Consider the following 23,347-nt stretch of genomic DNA (forward strand, 5'->3'; position numbering starts at 1 on the left):
CGTTCACTCCCCATTTCCTCACATCTAAGTCTCATGGATGATACCTGTGAAAGAAGACCTCCCGAGCCCCAGAGTCCCCTAACACAGATCAATCCACTATTTTCCTCCTCAAACTATTTGCTTCCTGACGTATAGCCTATTGAGTGATTGAGTTTACATGGAAGAGAGCCAGGAACCTAGAACATTCTCTGACCACAGCAATGAAAATGTACGATTGTTCTAAAGCCTCTCCGTCCCCTCCCCACCCCCACATTAGTACAAAGGGTGGACTGCCACTAACTTCCCAAACTTTTCCTTTGGGTGAAAGAGTGCAGGGTGACTACCCCTTCTTGCCTTATGTCTCATATCCTCAGTTTAGTGGTCTTTCTCTCTATCTCCTACTGCCCGTTGGACTTTCCAGGCATGTTTTCTGACGAGTCGTAGAACCTGTGGCACTCTGAGGATGGTTCCCTGGCATCAGTGTAGCCAGGATTTAGGGCTTATCTAGAACCTGAGGGTCAGTTCAGAGAACGGTGCCCTTGGACACTGAGGAGGGAAAGCAACAGCACACACGTGTGTATATTGAGTTCTTCCCATAATAACCACCTGAGCATTTATGAGCGTGCTTATGATCTGATTAGGGACATCCCCAAAAGTCACCTGCAGTCTAAATAACGTAAGATAAAATTCTACATGTTAAAGTTCCGTGTGGAGACTTTAGAAACAAGAACCATTCATCCCTTCTCTCATCCCACAGCAGTTCACTGAGCATCTGCCTTGTGGCAGAGGCCATGCTGGGGACTGGAAATGCAGCCGTGAATGAACAGACTCAGTCCCTGCCCCCACAGTCTAGCAGGAATTTCGAGAGCTGGTTTTGACCCAGCACTGTCCCAGGGTCTGAGACTTTGGGTTTGTCAAACAAGTCCTCCTATCTCTAGGAAGGTGACCTCTGATATTAGACTGGGGCAATTCTCCAGCTTCCCATAGACTGGCTGAAATAGTTCACGAGACACCCAATCCCTTTGTCCCCACTCACCAATGCCATGTGTTACTAATGTAGGCCAGAAGACCTCTCCATAGTAGGAAAGAGAGCTGTAGAGAAGGGATGGGGGAGTATTCTTAAACCAGAAGGTTGAGCTCCACACTGAATGAATGGACTCATCCTGGCCTTACCTATCGGACTCTTTGAGTGTGGTACGCATTCACTACTGCAACAAGACCAACTCAGCTAAAGGCGTGGAGTCTTGGCTTTGAAATTGCAAAGCAGAGGCCCAGATGCCAGTCCATGGTGACCAAGGCTTCAGCTTGGAGAACAGATAATGTCAGTGGGCATCAATCCATCCATCACCACCCCAGCCCTCCTCTCCTGTCCACTCTTTCTTAACCCTCAAGGGCACCACACTGTCTGGTGTTTAACACACTTTCACGTACACACTCTATTTTAAGTCTCCAACAACCCTACGGGGATATCCCAACCCCCATTTCATGGATGAGAAAATCAAACCCTCAAATTAACTTGCTCAATTTCCCACAGCTGCTAACAAAGCCAGCATTCAAACCCAGATCCTCAGGCTCCAGCCCAGTGCTCTTTCCACTATCCCCTAGCTGTGTACTTCTACAATTTCAGTTCTTCTTTCTTTCCACATATTGTTTCAGCACGTCCTGGTGGGCAACGACCTTACAACCTGCTGGTTTTCTGGGAGCAGCCACAGATTACTGACCAGGGAGGGCCCGCAGATCGCCTGCCCCCTTTCTTGGCTGAGTAGATTTTTGCTGCCTCCAAGCCTCTCTCGCCTCCTGCATAGGAATCCCGTATCTGTCATGGATGCCTGTGGACCTATTTTAGAAATAGAGGGGAGCTCATGGGTGGCCCACATTGAGGTTTTCTAGGAGTCTATTAATATTTTTGCAGAGGCTGCTCAGAGTTTGAAGTTGGCTCATTTTAGGATAAATGATCTCCCGAGGAAGACTTCCTTTCCCTGCTCTTCCCTTCCACACTCCCTATCCCCAATATGGATTTATTTTTGGGATGTTTCTCTTTTACCCCCTAGGGCTTTTTCTTAGCACCCTGTGCTCAAAAGACAGGGATATTAATAACTAGCAGCAGCTATAGCTGACATCTCTCAAGGAGGCCAAGAGGAAGTAGATCTAGTTCTCCTTGACCTCTGAAGGGACTGGCAATGCTCCTTCAGATCTTTATGCAGAAAGGGACTGCTGTTTTAGAGATCTGGAAAAATGTCCGTGGATGGATCACAACGCTGTTTTAAACCTCCTGAGTTAATGATTTTATTCCAGAGCAGGCACACTACTATTTTAGGGGTGAGGGTGTGTATATGCACAAGTCAGAAACTGGGGAAAAATTTTTATCATATTAAAAGAGGGAGGAAATCGGGGGCCGGCCCCATGGTGTAGTTGTTAAGTTTGGTGCACTCTGCTTCAGTGGTCCGGGTTTGCAGGTTTGGATCCTGGGTGCGGCCCGACACCACTCCTCAGCTGCGGCAGCGTCCCACATATAAAACAGAGGAAAATGGGCACAGATGTTAGCTCAGGGACAATCTTCCTCAGCAAAAAAACAGATGGAGGAAACCAAAATGTACGTACGTATGTAAGGTCTCTGCATTTGGGCTACGTAATTCTGCCGTTTATGTTGAAAAACCCATTGCCTCCATTCAACAATGTTTCTTTGCTTTACTAGATCAATGGTGACAAAATAAAAATGCAAACACTGAAAATAAATATGTTTTTGAAATTAGCATTATATTAGAAATATAACTCCTAATATGTTAAAACGAGTCAATTAGGAGACTATGTCATAACTAAAAACAAAAATATTGAATAAAGGCAATAAGAATGTGTACAAACCAAAATACCTTCCTATTGAAAATTAGTGATAACTCCTTTCCAGGTAAGTATAAGATATAGCACATGGTACAAAGACACTGGATGTCATGAGCTGTGCATTTTCAAATACCTTCTTAACAATAAAATACACAAAAAACTCAACAAGTTCTGGGCCATGCTCTGACATGTCTCTTTTTCACTAACTTTCCAATCAAGCTCTCTAATCTGAAACAGGGGTCATTGCCTCTTAACCACATCAGAATAAAACAGACAGGACCAGTTTCATTTGGATGAGCTCTGCTGTGGTTTGCCATTGTCACTTGGAGCCTGGAAGAGTTCTCTCCAGTCTGAGCAGCCTTTTTGCTCCAAAGGGGGTACAAAACCAACTGTGGCCAAAACGAAATTCCAGAGAAAGGATCCGCCATTTTTTCCCTCTATTTTGATAGGACACATCAGCCTTGTCTGAAAGCCAATTATTTTTATAAATGTAACAAATTCTTGGACCAGAGCCACACTCTCTATAACTCCACGTGAATTTAGGGCTCAAGACCTGCTGAATTCCAAGCCGAGACAATCAAGCAAACATGGAAAACCATCCTTGAGCCTCTGCCCTCCCCATCCTCATCCCGGTCCTTTCCACAGCGGCAGCACCACTGCCCTCATTTCGATGCTCTTCCCACACACCTCCCAGTCTCATACAGCCACACGTTCATTCTCCCGTCCACATCGCCTCCTGCAAGTGCCTGGTCCCTGAGGCAGCAGTGGCAGAAGACTAGCGTTTCATTAAGAATTTTAGGAAGAAGCAGAAGGATGGGACACAACTGGGCCTCCCTTTCGCCAGAGGACACGCAAGCTTTCCCTCTTGCTTAATCCCTAAGTCTCAGCCCTGTGGAAAGAAGACCTGCCAGGGCTATCTTCCCACTCACATAAACACAAAGATTAATAGACGTGATTTTTTAGTTCTCCGACATTTTCATGTAACAGTTGTAAATAACACCCAAATATTCATAAAATAAGGACACATATTCTTCCCTCAGTTGGATTGTCTGTGTATGGACTTGGTGATCCAATATGAAAATGGCCATTTTTGTTTGAATTGTGCTGCAGTTCTCAAACCTCTCATAAGGACACACATGCAATTTGCGTACATCCGGGTCCTGGTAAAAACTGCATTTGCCTCGCTAAGCACTACAGAAAATCACTAGAGGCTGTTGGTCCTCTCACCCGCCCCTGGGACCCTCAGCCTGCACTGCTCAGCATGCAGCCATTCCCAAGGGCCAGAGCCCTGAGTTAGTCCAGGACCCTATCCCAGCCCTGTCTCCAATGGCCTGAGGCCAGACCTTACACACGGCCCAGCTAAGCGGCCGTGAGGGATCCTCTGATGAGCAAAGGGGACCAATCCCATTCAGACTCAGAGGATTTGAATAGATAGGGCTCTCACTCACTGGAAATGTGGCCACGCTTTGCACTTGACTGTGACAGCCGCGGGAAGGGGGAGACCCATGCGCAGTTTTAGAGACTTCCAATCTTGGAATTTTTCCCCTGAAGTTGCTTTGAGTGGAAAATTAGAATGCATAAGTTGCCAAGATGACTTTGTAACACTGGGTTACGTGCTTTTCTTAATCATAGGGATCTCGTCCTCTCGACACACCCCAGCAGCACACCTGGCTCGGCGTGGATGCTCAGAAAATCTGAGATCTGAGTTAAGCGTTAAAGTCCCTTCTCCTGTGTAGCCTTGACTGTCCCCATCCTCCAGCAGCAAAGGCCTCAAAGACAGGAAGAGGCAGTGGAAATCACTGGTTCTCTTAGAGAAGAAACAACTCAGACATATTTATATCACCGTTAGCAGATGCAATTTCATCTCAGGCTGAAAAGTCGCAGCAGAGTGCAGCTGGTTCTGCCTCCTGCACCGAGTAGCTGTGGGACTTGAGCATGTCACTTCATGTCTTGGGGCCTTGGTACCCTCATCTTAAGTGGGGACAACAGCCCATGCGTGGGCAGGTCTCTTCCCAGTCAGTCCACTTCTATGTGCGCCCCCCCCCCCCCAGCTCTGGTTCTGTGGCTGAGCATTTACACTGAGCCCCAGGGTCCGCTTCCAGGAGGCCAGTGCTTCCCACACTAGTAACCAGGTTTGCAAGGCGAAAAGACAGCGATGTTCTGACAGCCCCAGGATAAATGAGGGTCGGTGTTAAACCAGCATTACTCTTCATGAATTAGTACTGCCACCTAACCAAAACTCTTAAGGGAAAGAGGGATCTTTTCTTTAAACAATAAATTTCTTTCTCTTTAAAGGAGAATCGCCGAGGATGCAGAAGGAGATGAAGAGGATCAAAGATGAGAATGTGCATTTCGGTCTGGGTGTGAAGAGAGCCGCCTCCTTCCCCCACTGTCTGCAGCCAGTGGTTTCCCGGGAGAAAGCTCCCCAAAGACACCCCTTCCCGGAAGCTCTCCGGGGGCCTTTTCCCCAGTTTCGGTATGAACCTCCTCCGGGAGACCTGGACGGGTTCCCGGGGGTCTTTGAAGGAGGAGGGTCTCGGAAACGGAAGAGCATGCCCACCAAGATGCCCTACAACCAGCCCGCGGAAGCCGCCGCTCTCGCGCTGCAGCCCGAGGAGAGCAAGGCCCACGGCCCCCCAGGCCTCCCGCTGCTGTTCGCGCAGCCCCCGCGCCCCGCGCAGGACTCGCAGATGATCGACCTGTGCGACGTGGGCTTCCAGTTCTACCGCGCCCTGGAGCCCCTGGGGGGCAAGGCCGTGAAGCAGGAGCCCGTGAAGCCGAGCGCCGTGTGGCCCCAGCCCGCCGCGCCCCCGTTCCTGCCCTCGCCCTACCCCTACTACCCCAAGGTGCCCCCGGGCCTCCTGCTCCCCTTCTTCCTGCCCTCGGCCTCCCCCTTCCCCTTCGGCCGGCACGCCTTCCTGCCCAAGCCGCCCCCGGAGCCGCTGCTGCCCCACAAGGCCGAGCCCGCGGGGGCCGAGGAGGCCAGGCAGAAGGTGGAGAGGGTGGACGTGAACGTGCAGGTGGACGACAGCTACTACGTGGCCGTGGGCGGGGCGCAGAAGCGCTGGCAGTGCCCAACCTGCGACAAGTCCTACACGTCCAAGTACAACCTGGTGACCCACATCCTGGGCCACAGCGGCATCAAGCCGCACGCGTGCGCGCGCTGCGGGAAGCTCTTCAAGCAGCTGAGCCACCTGCACACGCACATGCTGACGCACCAGGGCACGCGGCCCCACAAGTGCCAGGTGTGCCACAAGGCCTTCACGCAGACCAGCCACCTGAAGCGCCACATGATGCAGCACAGCGAGGTGAAGCCGCACAACTGCCGCGTGTGCGGCCGCGGCTTCGCCTACCCCAGCGAGCTCAAGGCGCACGAGGCCAAGCACGCCAGCGGGCGCGACCACGTCTGCGTGGAGTGCGGCCTCGACTTCCCCACGCTGGCGCAGCTGAAGCGGCACCTCACGGCGCACCGCGGCCCCGTGCAGTACCGCTGCTCCGAGTGCGACAAGACCTTCCAGTACCCGAGCCAGCTGCAGAACCACGTGATGAAGCACAAGGACATCCGGCCGCACATCTGCTCCGAGTGCGGCATGGAGTTCGTGCAGCCGCACCACCTCAAGCAGCACTCGCTCACCCACAAGGTACGCGCCGCGCCGCCGCGGGGCCTCGGGGAGAGCCGCGCAGCCCTGGGGGCCCCGCGCCCTCCGCACCTCCCACGCCGCGGGGCCCCCGGGGCCTCCCTCCCCTGGGCGTGGGGGAGGACGGGGAGACCAGCAGTGAGGCCCTTTCCCGGCTGGCCGTCTAGGCCCACGGTGGGCCTAGAAATAAGGAGTGCGGACAGTTTGGAGAGGAGGGGAGCAAGGATGAAGGAAGCAGCTGGTCCTGTGTGCGGCTTCTTAGCCTCCTCGAATCCCTAAACTTCTGTTTCTGGAAAGTTCATCCGGGGCACTAGCCTGAATGTGTCTTCAGGCCCTGCGCACCCAAGACCAGCTCTTAGTGGTCTAGATTAGTGTGCCTGAGACATACTAACCAGAGCCTTCTAGAAAAATCTAGAGAATTCTCTTGGTCTTTCACTGCTGAAGCAGTGGCTACCTTTTGGGTTGTTTTCTCCTGTTTTCAACTGTGAGACCTGCTTCGTGAACAGGTGGCTCTGAGGGAGCAGAGGCTGGCCGGCGTCCGGTGGGGCCTGTGTGTCCCCCATGAGCCCCTGCCTAGTTGGGTGCAGTGCCTGGTGGCTTGTATTGTAGGAGGCGTGAGAGAACACCTTTCTCTGGTTTGGTTTTATCTTCCCTGGGCTCAGGTCCTCAAGCAGAAACAAGGGCCCCAGGTCTAAGTCCAGCCTAGTTTGCAGCGGAAGCCCTGGAGTTGTTCCGGATGAGCTGAAGCGAGGCCCCAGCAGTGTCCCTGACATCGCACCCAGCTGAGGCGACTTGGGTCTGCTTTGAGCTTCCAAAGGGTGGTTTGCCCCACTGACCTCTACCCTCACACCCTTGACTTCAAGTGGTTTTCTTGTCGGGAGAGACTTCTAGCAAGCCCGAACTTCTAAAACATTCTTTAATTCGGAAAGGTCAGGGAGGACTTAGTCCAGCCAAGGTAACGTTTCTGCTCTGTCGTAATGAGGTTCATTTGATAGGTTAGGACGAAATACGGGGCATCTCTGGCTCTGCAGTGGGACAAAATGTGGGGCTGCCTGGTGGGCTCTGCACAGACAGCTGCTGCCCTACAAAAGGCGCCTGGAGATACCATCCAGAGAGGAGGTGCCTGCCAAGTGCAGGGACCGTCAACAAAGAGCCTAGGCTGAGATCCAGCCACAAGGGGACCCTCTGCTGATTTCAGGGACTCCTACATGTGTGGAAAAGGAATCAAAGGTACCTTTTAGAACATCTACAAATTCTGTAAGATAGTAGATAATGAAGTCAAAATGGGGAAAACAGCCTGGTATCTGAAATGTCTCAGTTGAATTAGGAAACAAAATGCATTTTAGTTAAATGTGTCGGCAGACAGTGAGAGGGGGGATTTACCGAATGCTTACTGCATGCTGGGAGTGTGACTTCTCACGGAATCCTCTTCATCAGCTCTAGGGCTGCCTAGGGTATCATTACTTCAGATTCGCAGGTAGAGACACCGAGGTGTGGGGACATCACCCAGCATCTGTGATGCCAGCACCTGAGCGCAAACACTGTTGTCTGGACTTCCCCTTCCTGCCCTCACCCCAACAGCCCCGCAGGCTCCCAATCCGTGACCTCACTGATCTTGTGAGAGACTCAGCAGCTTCTCTGGCTCCCCAAAGCTGTGTCCCGGCTCCCGGTCACTTGGGTCCTAGGCAGGCCCACGTGTGAATTTTACTTTAGACACAGAATTCTCTTTAGAGAATTCCCAAAACAGTGATAAGTAGGTTCTTCTCCTTGGTCCCAGCACCACTGGATCTGGCCAAGTATAGGGAGAGTCTTGAGAAGAAAGATGCTGAAGTAAATTTTAAAACCCATCCAGAAAATTGTTTTCATTAATTTCATAATTTTAAACTCACTGTTTGAATATGCAACACATTTTAAACATTCATCTTACGAGGACATTAGAATTTAGATCTCTTCATTAGCATAAATCTGTGCTCCTCTGCAGTCATTTAGACGAGAGAGTATTCCAGCTGGAAAGAGTCCCCAGGCTCTCCTGACTGGTGGACCACTTCATCCTGAGATGAGGAAGCCTTCCCTGGGAGAGGCTACTAGACTTGTCTCAGGCAATGCAGCCTGTAAAGGCTGGGCTGGTGCCGGGGCTCACCCAGATCGAGGAGTGGTACTTTCTCACCGTGTCCCGAATTAAAGAAATGGAAATAGAGGCAGAGAGAGAGCTAAGCCTGGACCCGCTCCCACCTTAGGTCACTATGGATACCAGGCCATATAAGGTACGTATGTGGGGTTTATAAGGTGCAATTGTTAGCTTAGCCACTGTCCTAAATCTGTAATAACTTTAGTTTTAATGCCATAGTTCTCTAAGTTTTCCTTCCAAAAAGTCAGTCTGGGCCCAGATCTCTTGCCAAGGCCTTTACAGGGAAGCACGGGTCAGTCAAGATTAGCTGGTACTCTGCTCATGCTACGAGCCCTGGAAAGGCTTTCAGTTGAGGCATCGATGCTTAAGTCTTCAAACACTTCCCCGTGAACAGCAGGAAACCAGAAAATCTCCTTCTGTCCTGTTTTCTAATTCAGAAAGCTTTCCTCTGCCAAATTTCTCTATAGGACAGAAGCGGGCCTCCAGGACGCTCCACAGTCAGTCGCACAGAGGTCACTGTGGCCTGTGGGAACCCGGCGGGGGGCACCTCAAGAGGTGATTGTCAAGTTGTGATTTACTGAAGTGTGGATATGAGTTGTTCTTCTGGGATTTTCAAGTCCATTAATGAGAACTCAAGAGAACGTCGGTTTTCATATGGGAAATGGTGATATCAGTGTAGGAGGTTTTGTTTTTTCATTATCATGAAAGATGGATTACAGACTCATTTTGCGCATATCATTCCACAGCACTCTTACCAAAATCCTATTAATCCCCAGAACTGTCACTGTAGAATTAACCCCAGCAGCAGCAGGAACAACAAAAGCAGTAGCTTTTTTTTCCTCTAAAGTTCTGGCTAGTTAATGGTTTTCGGAAGAAAAAGAAAGATTGCATAATCAACACTTTTCAAGAGAACAGCAATTTAACAGGGCTAAAGCCACCCCATTTGGAATTCAACATCTCTCACCAAGCTCTTTGTGGATTTATGTGGCAAGAGAAACACGAAGACTGCAATCCTCATGGAGGTGTGTTACCTGTTAACCTGGTTTTTTGAATCTTGCCTCCCTCCAGGGCGTGAAGGAGCACAAATGCGGGATTTGTGGACGTGAGTTCACACTGTTGGCCAACATGAAGAGACATGTGCTGATCCACACCAACATCCGGGCCTACCAGTGTCACCTGTGCTACAAGAGTTTTGTGCAGAAGCAGACCCTCAAGGCGCACATGATCGTCCACTCTGACGTGAAGCCTTTCAAATGCAAGGTGGGTGGTTGGCCGGGAGGCCTCGGAGGGTTGTGCAGATGCCCCATGGGCAAGGTCTCCAGGGAGCCTTCTCCTCTGTTCACCAGTGGGGCTACCGAGGCTGAGAGTAGGTTCACGGCCAACCCCAGACCCATCTGCTGCTCCGTCCTTCTTTCCACCACACCCATGCTCACACCGGCCCTCAGCTGGGCCCTGAGCCGCTGCCGGTTTGTCTCACTGTGGAGTCAGAGCCCGGGGTTTGGAGGTGGCGGGTAGTGGAAGGTCTGAGGGGGAAGGCCCACTTGGGGAATGAGGCTGCTAAAGGATGAAGGGATTGGAGACGCCCAGATCTAGAAAGGAGCCATGGGGTGTTGTCCTCTTCCCCTTACAAGCCAATGAGGAGAACACAGAAAGCAGTCAGAGAAGCTTCCATCACTGCCCCTCCCCCTTCCCTCTCCCTGCTGCTCTCCAGACGCTTGGGCTGAGCAGTGTAGATTGAGCACCGGGCTCCCAGAGAGGATGAAAGAGATTCTGAGGCTAGCCCCTCAGAGGACCTCGGAAATGCCTGCTTGGGCCGAGGAAGAACTGTGCGCATGGTTGTCTGAGTGTTTGTCTTTATTTCTAAGTACCATGGGGCACAAGGATTGAGCGTCTTCCTTAAAATCTGTGTCAGATGAACTTGGTTGGGCTTTTATTTCATCTGCTGAGACTGTGTTTGAGCTGGAGATTTGTAAAGCCCAAGGCGCTGGCTGGTTTTACCCAGAAATGCTGCAGCTTCCCACGCCGGTCCCCCTCCCCGCCTTGTTTCCCTTCTCTTCTCCACTTCTAAAACGAGAAGGAATCTGGCTCAGGATCGGGTGGTTTAACTCAAGGAATGTCCCGGCAAGTGTCACGCTGGTCACGAAGAGAGGCTGAGGGGAAGACGAGGGAAAGCACCTCGCTCGTTTCTGCTTGCGATGGCAGAGCTCCCTCTCTGTTGCTGCCATCTGGTAGGGTCCAAATGATTGTCCCCGTCGACCCCTATTTCTAAAGTGGGGTCCCTGCGCCCAGCGACCATTCCTGCTTTAACCCTCTGCTGCCTGTCCCCCACTTGGAGGAACCCCCTGGGAAGCTGACTTCTTTCCTGTGTTGGCTGCTCCCGGACGGGGTGAGGGGGTCAGGAGCCAGAGCTTCCCCCGACCTGTGCGGGCCTTCTCCGGAGGCGGGGGAGGGGGCCCTCTCCCTCCAGCCCTTTTCCTGCCGCCCACTTGTGTTTCCCCTGCTTTCGTTCAAGTTGCCAGTGGTTTGAATGTCCATGTGTGTCCATCTCGAGTCTTCCGAGCTGAAGGAGGAGGGAGCTGCATGCAGGACCAGCTAGATGATTCATGGGGCCTGGTGCAAAGTGAAAATACGGGGCCCCTCAGTCAAGATTGTTAAGAATTTCAAGACGGTGAAAGGAAAGCATTACAACGAGCTGGGGACCCTCTGATTCGGGGGCCTGGCTGCCTGCACAGTCGCACGCCCGGGAAGCCAGCCCTGGCTGCGTGAGCCTCTGGCCCCCCAGACCACCTCTCCTCTCTCTTTGGCACTTGGGTCTCCTTCCTGCTTCACTGCTTCCCTGCAACTACTTCCCGCCAGGGGTTTGTGTTTCCTGCAAGGGAGGTGCAGGTGGGGCCTTTGGCCATTCTTCATTCCTTGCCTTGAGTTTACTCTTAGGCTTTGAGCAGGAACTGTATTTTTTATCTCATCAGCACTGCAGGCAGAGCACATATTAAAATATGAAGGGATCCATTGGCATAGTTTACAGTCCCCCCAAAATCCATAGCTGTGCAATCCAACCCCCTCCACCACGTCAATTCAGGTCCAGCGGTCGTGGTTACACCAGTTGGAAAAGGTCCCTGAGACAGAGGGGTGTGTCAGGGGGCAGAGCCAACACAGGAATAGGCTTGCAGGCCGGGTGTGGCCGGGGGCACAGAGGCAGTTCTGCTTCTCCCCCCCAGGGCCTCGGGGGCCTGGAGGACTTCTTGGACCCGGTGGTGGCTGAGGGTTCAGAGGGCTCCCTCTAGTACCAGCGCATCGAAGACCGCACAGCGCAGTGCAGCCCGGGCCCATTGACGAGGCGCGCCAGCCCAGCTTGACGTGTGAGGCCTCCCTCCTCTGCATCCATCCCGGGGATAGGGCGCCAGACATGCCTCAGAGGGTGTCTGATGGTCAATTTCATGATTCAGAAATTCAATGTAACTTCTCCTTGAGGGCAGACTAGGCTCTGGATGTCTGGTCCACACCATCGGATCCCAGAAGAGAGGGGCTTGTGGCATGGAAGGCCAGCTTTGAAACGATGCACAGTTTACGCTCTCCCATGGGAGACGGGCCTGGCGCAGGAATGGGACTGGCCATCTGCAAGGTTACTTCCTCCTGGCGGTAGGTCCTCTTAGGAGATCACATTACAGGTCAGGAGGCTGCCCAGGCCAGTGTGTCTATCATTAGAACAGAAAGAACTGGATGTTGAAGGGGATTTGTGTCAAACTTAGGTGGCCTGTCTCCATTCTTAGACATTTCTGAATCAAGAACAGGTTTCAGTCATCTCGATCAGGAGCTCTCTGTCTCCTGGAAAGTTTCAGAAGCATACCACCAGGTTCTTCCTCTCCTAGTCCCATCTCCCTGCAGAATGTCATCCTGCATGGTGTCCTCTTTGTACTGTCACCTTTCTTCATTTCAAAAGAATTTCAGAGCACGTCTGAGGTTTCGGGTTATGTAATGGGGCTCTGGGTGTTTGTAAACCAGCCCAGATCTCACTGTGAGACGGGCCATATCGAGGTGGTGTCCTGTGTACTTTGCTTCCCATCTATGCTGTGCTGGCTTCTTGGGAAGCCGGCCCAGGGTGGAGGTTGTTGGGGGTTTGGGAGTTGGGGGAGGAATGGAGGGCCATTTGCTCATCGCTGTGCAGTTCATAACCCTCAGAGAAGAGTGGCCGGCTGGCTGCGTGGTGATGCTGGGGAACAGGCCCAGACAACTCAACCTGAGCCTCCTCATGGTTACACGGGAGAGCTATTCCCTTCACATGATTGACAAGGCTGGAAAAAAGAGGCAGGCCTCTCTGCAGCCATCCTCTAAGAATTAGCTCTGTCTTCTTTACCCAGAAACGTGCAAAAAAGGGAGATTCTTTCAGTAACAGATTCTAATTTCTTGGGATTCTCACCACTAAAAATCCTTCCTAACATAAATCCCTCTCCCTGTCACGACATGGGCTGGTTCTCTGGGCTCTTTGTGTGGTGGAGACAGCTGTCCACAGCAGGCAGAAACGTTCGCTCACTGTGGGATTAAGCGTTAACAATAGGATGGAAAATTAGAGGAGAGGAAAGGTTTCCATTCTATGTTTCTTTTTTTCCTTATAAAAAAATTCCTGCCCTTCTGGGCTCTTTGCTGTTGGCTCGTCTTTGGACTCTGCTTCTGGGAGCCAGCTGGAGTTTCTCCAGAGCCCTGTGCCCGTAGACTTAAGCCGTGTTTCAGAAATACGCTTCCCAGATTCTGCGTGAGCATGCAGGGGTTGACTTGGATGCTGTCCTTGTGGTGGCCACACTCCATAATAGCAAAGAACCAGCTGCCGTCTTTGGGAAACCTGTCCAGGAAAAGCAGCCATCCAGAATTTCCGGGACAAATTCTCCTTTGAGATGGGTGAAGCCGGGAGCTGCCTAAGTTATGAATCACCAGGTCATCTGCAGCCTGGTCTGAAGCAGAGGGCTGAGGGCAGAGGATGAGGTCTCCCTGAAAAGGGTGCCCACCATCTCTGCCAAACTGGCTGCATTTTCCCCTCCAGCTCTTGGGTGCTGCATCAGGGGAGAAACCAGATGGGGACTTTTAGGGGCCCGGTGCTTGGGATCAGGGTTCTCGGCTGGCGTTGAGGGGGTTAAGGCAGTGACCAGATAGCAGCCTTTTGGCAGCAAAGCCTCCTCAGCAGAAGGAAGGATATAGCCATATGAGCGGCCTCTTAACAATGCCTCACATGTCCCCAGGGGCCCGCCTGCAAATAGATTTCATCTTGCTTTCTCTTGTACTTTTCAAAGCTTCCTGTTTTCTCACGGTCCTTTTGGACAGTTTACAGTCTCTCTCTCCCTCCCTCCCTCCCTCTCTCCCTTTGAGGAAAGGAACACCCTTCTTATTAAAAGAGAGAGAGAGAAGAATGGAAGGGAGGGCAGCTGAGCGAAGGCCACTCTGGGCTGCAGGCTGCAGCTCTTTGACCTCTTCCCTCCGAGTAGGAGAGTGCAGGCTTCCTGGTGCATGTCAGCCCTGAGGCTCAGATCAGGCTGGGTGGTGTGAAGAGGTGTGCCTCCTCTCGGCTTTGTGGGCTCTGGCCCAGCCCAGCTGCTGCCTGCTGCCGTCACCTTGTCTCCACACGCAGCGACTTCTCAGGGACTCTGGCGGTCAGCATTGTCGCTGGGGCTCACGGGAAGTTGCCTGAGGCACCTCTAGGACCAGGGAGAGAAGGGGGGTCAGGAGGCCAGAATTAGGAGCTCCTATGAAGATGAAGGAACAGGGCACCTGTCAGCTGTTCAAAGGGCTGACTGGGCATCAGAGAGCCAGATAATGGGCCCTCGCAAAGCCTGCAACCTGGGATGAAGCTCCTCTTTCCATCCACACTCCCAGTGCTGCATCGGGCACACCTGCCTCTATTTCTAGTGTGCCTGGGGTGACCTGGTAGGTATTTACCCAGACGGTTCCTCGGCTTGGTCTGTCCTTTAATATTCTCTCCAAATAATTTGCTTTAAAAAGACAGCACCCCCATCAAAGATCTTTCTGTCTTTGGAATGTAAAAGAGTCTACTATGGACATGGTAATGATAGTGATAAGAGCTAATATTTATTGAGCTCTTACTATTTGCCAAGGCCTTCACATGAATTATCTCATTTGATCCTTACAACAACCTTCATAGGAAACTACGATTGTCATCGACGTTTTACTGAGGAGAAGATGGAGCAAGTTCTCCATCGTCTGGGGTCTCACCATTGCCTCTCTGCTCTGCCGTCTCAAAGCCTGATCATCCACCAACCCATCTTTAAAGGACAGTTCAAAACATTTGTTCCAGTTTCCTATTATGCTTTGAGGTGCACCTTCCTCTTAAAAAGTAGATATAGACGTGGGTGGGGATGGAAAGCTGAGATTTTATGTCAGAGGTGCACTAATGCCGCCCACAGAGCTCCTGAGGGTTCATGGGGGTGGCCTGGGTGAGATGAGCACCAGCAAGATGAAGCCCGAGTCCTCACCACTCCAGAAGCTTCCATATACCCGCCCCATTTTAATCTCCAGGGACCTTGGCAGGAGATGATTCAGCAAGTCTTGACTTGGGCAAGCTCCTAGCCTCACATCTTGTGACCAGAGGGGGCCTTTTAGATGGCTGCTCTTCCCAGGAGAAGCAGCTAGACTTGCATGCTCCCTCCCAACCCTCTTCTTCCATCTAGTCTAACTCCCCTCCTCTACCACAACGATTCTGCTTGGAGCTCACATCTCAGACCCCCCCAGGGCGCTGTCTTTAATCGATCCAATCATCTTTTTCTGGCCCCTCTTCACTAACGGTGACTGGGAGGGCTCCCTCCCAATTTCACAGACACAAAATATCTCCATACACTTGTGTGTTGTCTGTGAGGACAACCTTCTGAGAAAGATGAAGAGGCCAAGCTTTGTGGAAGGTCAGAGGCTGAGAGGAAGACGCTAAAGGCACTTCCCCTGAGATGTGAATGGTGTCCAGGTACTTTAGGTCCTCAGTTAACTGTCTCTATCCTTCTGCCGCTGAGGATTTGGGTTTCCAAACAAGTGTGTATAGGTTTAGTAGGGGAAAGGAAGAGAGTTGGTAATGGCTGCTTTTTGGAATTTTTGCAGGGTGGTGATATTTTCCTGACTTATTTGTTTATTGTCCCAACCAAATACCTAGATAGTCATTAAGTGTTACTACGTGTGTAATCCTGTGCTTGATGCTGAGGTTGGCCACAAAGAAAAGGAAGGTGGGGGCCGGCCCGGTGGTGCAAGCAGTTAAGTGCGTGTGCTTCGCTGCGGCGGCCTGGGGTTCGCCAGTTCAGATCCCGGGCACGCACTGACGCACCGCTTGGCAAGCCATGCTGTGGCGGTGTCCCATATAAAGTGGAGGAAGATGGGCACGGATGTTAGCCCAGGGCCAGTCTTCCTCAGCAAAAGGAGGAGGATTGGCAGATGTTGGCTCAGGGCCGATCTGCCTCACAAATAAATAAATAAGAAAGAAAAGGAAGGTAGTCCTTGCATTTCTGAAGACTACCTGGCACACCTTATAGTGCCCCAAACATCTTTTGGAGTTGACACACCTTTACTCAGGCCTGGGAAAGCTCTCCATTGGCCACCAGTATGCTACCATAAACCATGAAGGATAGCTCTGGTATATAAAAATTAAATTTTATCAACAGCACAAAAATCAGTATCCTTTACCAATCACACATCAGATAATGTAGCTGACCAGTTGTGTCCCACAGAGGACCTTCCCTAAGGCCATAGGCCTTGACTTCAGGGGACAATATCATTTTAATGTCCTAATGTCCCCATGTACCACTTTGTCCCCGGAAGTTCAGTACTGAATGAATTGATCCAAAAAAACATTAGAGGAGAAAAGCACCGACTGGGCTATTATAAAGGGTCGTAAAAGGTTGCTTGTCTAAGGCTGAGGAAGAATCTGGAAAATACCCAGCAGCAGCCATCCTGGCATGTGCACACTCTGTGTGTGTGGGGTGGGGTGGGGCGGAGTGGGGTGGCAGGAAGGGAAGTGGGACCTTGGGCAGGTGAATCACAGGCCCTGCTCTAACCCCAAAGGCACAGCAGCGACAAGCGGTTCTCGTCACAGCAGTGCTAGTTACCGTGCCTGTAGTTTACGATTGATTGAAGTATCTGAAAATATTTGATGAAGAGACTTTATTCTTGTGTCAAAACACAAACAAAGGGCAGTGTATGCGTACTTCAAGGCTAGGCTAAAATTCTATCTGCTTTATAAAACCCTTCAAAACGGCCCAGCTTCTGACACCCCAGCAATCACAGATAGTATCTGAGAGTGGAATCTTGCCCTTCCTGGGAGCCAGGTGCGGAAGGCACTCACTTCTTCCTTTCACTGTTCTCTGTAGGGTCTTTAGGACCGTGAGACCCACCAGGCGTGGATGAGTGCAGTTGCCTCATTGAGCTTCCCGCCTCTAGCCCCGCTCCCCCTACACGTCTTGTGCTTAACTACCAGTGGCTTTGCTGTTTTCAGATCTTCTGCTGCAAAGTGCCTACCCCTTCACTCACTTGGCAAACGCTTCCTGAGGACCCATCGGGTGTCGAGCCCGGTACTAGGCAGGGATTACGACAGAAAGGCAGGCAGAGCCTTCAGAGATGTTGCAGTCTACCGAGCGAGGACACCACTAAAACAAATACTGACTGAAGGGCTTGTCATATGCAGCAATTCCCACAGCAACATCACTCGAGATAATCAGGGATGGTCCCACAAACCGGACACAATAGACCTTTTCTAAAATGACCCAAGACTGGAAATACCTAGTGTAGCATCTTGAGGTTCAAAGCTCTTTTTCCTTAGCCAGGATGGAGAACTGGATAAACTGAGCTGATAAATAGTACTCTCCCGGAACTCCCACACACGTACAGAACTGAGCACAGGCTGATAGAGCTCAATAAACTGTCTCTATTGAGAATAAAAAGAAAGCAAGTAGCATCCCACGTGGGGGCTTTCTGCTGAAATTAGACCAACCCGCTGAGCCCTCCCCTCTTGGGTCACCTTTTCCCAATGAGTGTGGTGTAGGGGAGCACTGAAGACTGAGTGTGGGACACCAGTGTGCTGAATTCATTCTTGTTGGTAAGAAAGTAAAAAGGGAAAAAGTGCTTAAAACCCCCAAATATGAATCACTTAAAAATACAGAACCAGCCGTTCGTTATCCATGCGTGGGTTATCTGTGACAAACCTGTGATCCAGGCTGGTTTCCTCTTAGCGCCCAGCATCCTTTCAGGGTCATCTCCCAAGGTCACCATTTGTTAGATCTACCTGTTCCTCCAAGGCCAGCTCAACTCTCACCTCCATAGACCCCTGCAGAAAATGTGGCTTTCATGAATAAAAATTCAACCCAGAATCCCCCACACTGGCCCTGAAAACATCTCTCAGGGAGGAAGGAAGACTGATGTCAGCTTCCGAGGATGCTGTGCCCATCTCTCTCCATGGCATCTCTCACTCTGTGGTGCTGCCCTCATGACGTGGGCCTGAGGTTGGGCAGGGAAGGAGAATGTTCCCCCCTCAGCACTCTGCTCCAAGCACAGACACAGAATCCTTCTTTGTCTTCCTCCCAGTGGGCCGAGAAAGGGCCGGGTTCCCACACCCCACTCTGCTAAGGCGTGGGGACAGGTAAGCAGCAGGCAGCTGTCTCTGCTCTCACCTTCTGCATCTGCACGCCTTGCCTTTGAAAAGGAAGGTTCTGCTCTTCTGAAGGAAGTTGCGGAACCACTGCTGTGGTCCATCATATATTTGCACTTTGATGGAAATAGAGAAATGAAAAAAAAAGAAATGAGAAAAACATGTTTACTTTTTGTATATCTAAGGTAATATTTTCAGTACTGCAAATCTCTACCCAGAGAAAAGACACACTCCTTCCTTTACATGTCTCTTTGCTCCTTTTAACTTTGAAATCCATCTCAATAATTAGCGAATTGAAAAATTAGAGAAGCACTGCCCGACATAGTCTGACAGCAGAGTTATGCTGGGGACACAGGAGGTGTGGTGGCCGGCCGTGTGGTGTCCATGGCCTGAGTTCCTCATCCCAGCTCCCACGCCCACGAACTGTGCCCTGGCCAGGTGCCTTAATCCCTCAGTTTGTCCGTCTGTAAGTGAGGGTGATGACAGCACCCATCTCACAGGACTGGTATGAGAATTAAATGAGGCATTCCATGGCAGACAGAGGACAGTGCCTCCCATATTGTAAATGCTCCATAAATGTTAAAAGCAGTTGTATCCTTGTTATTAAAGCGAAGCACGCTTTGAGCAGTTGCTTTTCAGATCAGCTTCTTCTGTTCCAAAAGTTGCATCAAAAGAAGCTTTTATTAAAGCCTTGCAATTTTTACCTTGAGTTTAAAATCCCTGAACAACGGGCACAGCTCTCGTGAGTCCATCCCCACCTGCTTCCCCCAGCCTGGGCACAGTCCAGCCCCCACCCTCCCCCGACTTCTACGGGGACATTTTCCTTGGAAGTGGCTTGAAATGCCGAGATCCAGACAAAGCAGAAGCCGTGTGGGTGGCAGCTCCTCTGTCCTCACACGGCCCAGACGGGGTTCACCTGGGTGCGGTCCCTGCCCGCCAGTAACCTGCCCTCTCCTCCTCCCGTCTCGGCAGCTGTGTGGGAAGGAATTCAACCGAATGCACAACCTGATGGGCCATATGCACCTGCACTCTGACAGCAAACCCTTCAAGTGCCTCTACTGCCCCAGCAAGTTCACCCTGAAGGGGAACCTGACTCGCCACATGAAGGTCAAGCACGGGGTCATGGAGCGGGGCCTCCATTCTCAAGGTAATCCCTCTTACAGGAGGCCCCAGGCTGCCGAAGCCAGGGCACGGCAAGCGGGAGCTGAACTTGTTTCTAGGGGGCTTTACTTTGGGGGGTTATTCCTACTGTTGAGAAAGGGAGTGTAACTTTCCAGGCCCCAGCAGAGTAGCAGGCACAGGCTGACAATATTATTGTAACCAGTACGATGCTAACATCTGAAGACAGTGAGTGAAAGTGAGCTACAGAGAGTGAATTGGAACATCCTGGCAACGCCAGTTGGTACCATCGTTAGTTCTTTGTTGAGACACCACAGCAGGGGCTTGTCTCCTTGACTCTTCACAGCGGCTCCGGGCTGGAAGGGCTGCGATTGTCCCTGTGTCACAGATGGGGAACTGATGGGGGAGGCTGCGAGATGTTATCTGTCCAAAGTGGCAGATCAGGATTTGAACACAGACCTTCCAGACTCTAAAGCCAGTATTGTGTCCACCTCCTGGCACTGCTGTTAAAGGGCTGGTGATTTTTTCTTTCCTTTCTGAAGGACAGGTCTGTGAGCTCTGCCGTCAGCAGGCATGTCTGTAGCTAGCTCACCTCTCCCTGCCCACAACCAGATACACCCAAGGACCGTTTTCCTGCTTGGTAGGGCTGGTCGGCCCGCGTGCAGAGCACAGGCTTCCATGTCCCGCCCTGAGTCCTAGCTGAGCTGATGAAAGGTTCTCGCCTCCTTTGTTATCTCAGTCCCAGGGCCCTTAGCAATGAGAGTTTGTGTTCCTGATCTACTGAATTCAGCAGGTTGCTCCTTAGGCACCTAACCCAGCCACCCCTCAACAACAGGCCATCAGTGCGCTCTGTCCATCGCAGTGCCCTGAACCGGGCAGTTTCGAGGGCAGTGAGACCAAAATTAACTGGCTCCTGTTATCTTATCACTAGTATGATCAAAGCACAGGGCTAGGCATCTTAGAGACGTTGTTGCTCATCCCCACAATTCCACAGGTAGACTGGGCTATTCTCACTTTATGTAGAGGAGACCAAGGCCCAGAGGTGCTACACAGACTGCTCAAGGTCACACAGCAGGTCTGAAGGCAGAACCGGGATTCTAACTCAAGAATGTCCAAATCAAGCGCTCACTGCTCTAGGGGAAATGAGGGGGCTTCATTTGTGGTTGCTGCTTCTCCCACCCTTTACAAATGCGGTGGTAAAACAGGCAGACATGTTCACAAACAGGATGCACACGTGCACGCACAGCGTGGAGCAGTGTGATCAGAGCATTTGGGTTTCTCACAACACCCACTGAGTTTGTGGTGACTCCTGGGTGACAGAACCGTGGTCATCATAAAACATGAGAACGTTTTTCTTCTGAATTATTCTTTGCATCCTGAGTTACCTAAGCCACTTCCTAAGCCAGGCTTGGATTTTTCCAGAATAAGTGAAGTTTTCTCCATTGCTGGGGCTGGAGACCTAGAAGGCAATGAGGACGCAGTCCTCTATTGGAAAGCCTATCCTGGTCACCATGACTCACCCCACTGGGTGCTCGGATCCTAAAAGGCTCCTAACAACTCTCATTCTTCTGGAAAAATAAAGAGCATTACTATATATCAGAGTTGCTTTGAAAGTTTTTAACCGACTTTCAACAATTCTAATGTATTCATCTACAAAGAGGGCTAGTATTTTTTCACTCTAGTTTTTGAAGTGGCTCAAAAATCATGACCCACGTTAAAAAGGTCCTCCCTGTGCCCATGACAAGATTAAAGCCACAGGCAGCTTCATTGCCTGACAATATCGCAAAGTAGGCAGAGCTGAACCTCAGCTTCCCTTGTGTGGTTCCAGCCCAGAAGCCCGGTTCTCCTGCCGCGCTGTGGGCTCTGGCTCAATCCGGACCCTTCCCTCCCGTTTCTCCTCCTCACCTGTTCCTCAGGGACTGACCATTGGCCCACCATGGGCAGAGGCCTTCAAGGTCACATCAGGTGGAGGGCCACCACCTGTCTGCTGGCTGCCAATCAGCCTGTTCCTGCAGGGCCCTCAAACTGAGACTAGAACTGAGACCCTCTCGCATCACGGTGCCCGACAGGGACAGGGATGCTTGTGTGGGACACGGGGGCTTTGGCGCTCCACAGAGGACCTCTGTGCCCTCCCCACTTTGCCTATGCTTAGCGGTCCTGGTTATGGGTGGCCTCCTCACCCCAAATGAAATATCTTTGTTGTTTTTCAAGATGAAAATACGTTTATTATTGTTTTATTCTTTCTTATGGTAAAGTACATGCTACTGAAAGTAATAAAAGCAGAAATACATTAGAAGTGAATAGAAAAATGTCAAAACCACCTCACTTTTGAGATTTTGATATACATCCTTCCAGACATGCTTTGGTAGAGACAGAGAGAGAGAGAGAGGTGATGGATAGATAGATAGATAGATAGATAGATAGATAGAGCTAGGTCTATACTATAAATATATATGTTTTTTATTTAAGGCATATAGAGAATACCCTTTTGTGATCATTGGTAGGTCTCTACATCTACACATATTTCATTGTGTGGATCTACTATTGTTAATTTAACCAAACCTCTGTGGTTACATAGATAAATTGTTTGCACAGTTTCACTATAACAAGTGTGGAGAGGAGCATCCTCACACCTATATTTTGTGCATCTGCCTGACTATTTTCACGGCTTAAGTTCTCAGTAGAGTAATTGCTTGGTCAGAGGCAGGCTTATTTCAATCTTTTGGTGCACGTTGAGCAATCCACCGTGAAGGGCTGTGCCAATGTGACCCCACCTGGGTCAAGGCCCGTCTCTCCACAGCCCTGCGGGAATGTACCTACGTTTCAAATGTGAAATCGCACTACGCTACTCGGCTCCGGGGACCCAGGGACCCATTTTCACTGCTGCCTTTGTCCTGCAGGTTTTGGCAGAGGCAGGATCGCCCTGGCGCAGACGGCGGGGGTGCTGAGGGGTCTGGAGCAGGAGGAGCCCTTCGACCTGTCCCAGAAGCGCGGGGCCAAGGCGCCAGCGTTCCAGTCGGACGGGGAGAGCGCCAGGGGCAGCTCCTGCCACGAGGAGGAGGACGAGGACCCCTGCTACGAGGTGGAGAGGGGCAGCCCGGGCCTGGCCTCCCGGAGCAGGCAGCTCTGCGCGCCCCAGGATCCCTCCCAGTCCGAGCCGGCCCCCAGGGCACGGGGGGAAGCCAGCGGGGAGGAGGAGGCCGGGCCCGAGGGAGCACGCCAGGAGAAGGGCCCGGAGAAGAGCAGGGACGGCCTCGGGGCCCAGGGCGGCCAGGACAGAGGCCCCGCCTGCAGGGACGAGTGTCTCGGCCGCAGGGCTCCGCACACCTCCAGGCGGGGGCCCACCTTCTCTGATTATTTGGACTTCCAGCACAGAGATGAGAGTCTAAAAGAATTACTGGAGAGGAAAATGGAAAAGCCAGCAGTGCTTTTAGGCATCTAAGGACAGTTTTAAAACTCCAGTTGGAAAGTGAAAACCAGGCAGTTCAAATATAGCTTTCCGTGTGAGCCGTCACTTGCTGCAGAGATGGAAGGGCGCAGATCTTTAGATGGCTCAGAGTAAGCGAGCAGGGACCATCCTCAGTAATGCAGATGCTTTTCAGGTCCTTCCTTGGGCCCTGACGTTTACCACACACGTGCAGGGTCTTCTTCTGTGTTATTTTGTGGATCTCCAGTGTAATAAACTGTACATACCCTTCTAGATACCTGATTGTAATGCAGATGCTTCTCAGGTCCTTCCTTGGGCCCTGACGTTTACCACACACGTGCAGGGTCTTCTTCTGTGTTATTTTGTGGATCTCCAGTGTAATAAACTGTACATACCCTTCTAGATACCTGATTGTAAGCTGATGCAGAGGTGCTCTTAGAAATTCTATTTTCCTTTGACTAATATGCAATACATGGTCAATTTCTTTCTAATTGCAAAAATATGGTGCTTGACATGTTACCTTATTAATGACTAGTTAGTTGAATATGTGAAAGTTATAATATTTTTCCAGATAGATGAAAATATTAGTAGTT

At 51.1% G+C, this 23,347-nt stretch overlaps 1 protein-coding gene across 1 annotated transcript in view; it reads left to right on the plus strand.

Annotated features, from left to right (window-relative positions):
- ZNF366 (zinc finger protein 366) overlaps nt 1-22,801 on the plus strand; it is a 61,097-nt gene extending 38,296 nt beyond the window's left edge. The window contains exons 2-5 of the mRNA XM_004420466.3: nt 5,113-6,458; nt 9,652-9,843; nt 19,181-19,355; nt 22,228-22,801. Coding sequence (XP_004420523.1) covers nt 5,127-6,458; nt 9,652-9,843; nt 19,181-19,355; nt 22,228-22,769 — 2,241 coding nt within the window. The 5' untranslated portion in view covers nt 5,113-5,126 and the 3' untranslated portion in view covers nt 22,770-22,801. The remainder of the gene's footprint in view (nt 1-5,112; nt 6,459-9,651; nt 9,844-19,180; nt 19,356-22,227) is intronic.
- Nucleotides 22,802-23,347: the final 546 nt, after the last annotated feature.

This window comes from Ceratotherium simum, chromosome 4, assembly GCF_057802395.1.
Source record: "Ceratotherium simum simum isolate JZ-2026a chromosome 4, ASM5780239v1, whole genome shotgun sequence".
In the NCBI taxonomy this organism is placed as follows: domain Eukaryota; kingdom Metazoa; phylum Chordata; class Mammalia; order Perissodactyla; family Rhinocerotidae; genus Ceratotherium; species Ceratotherium simum.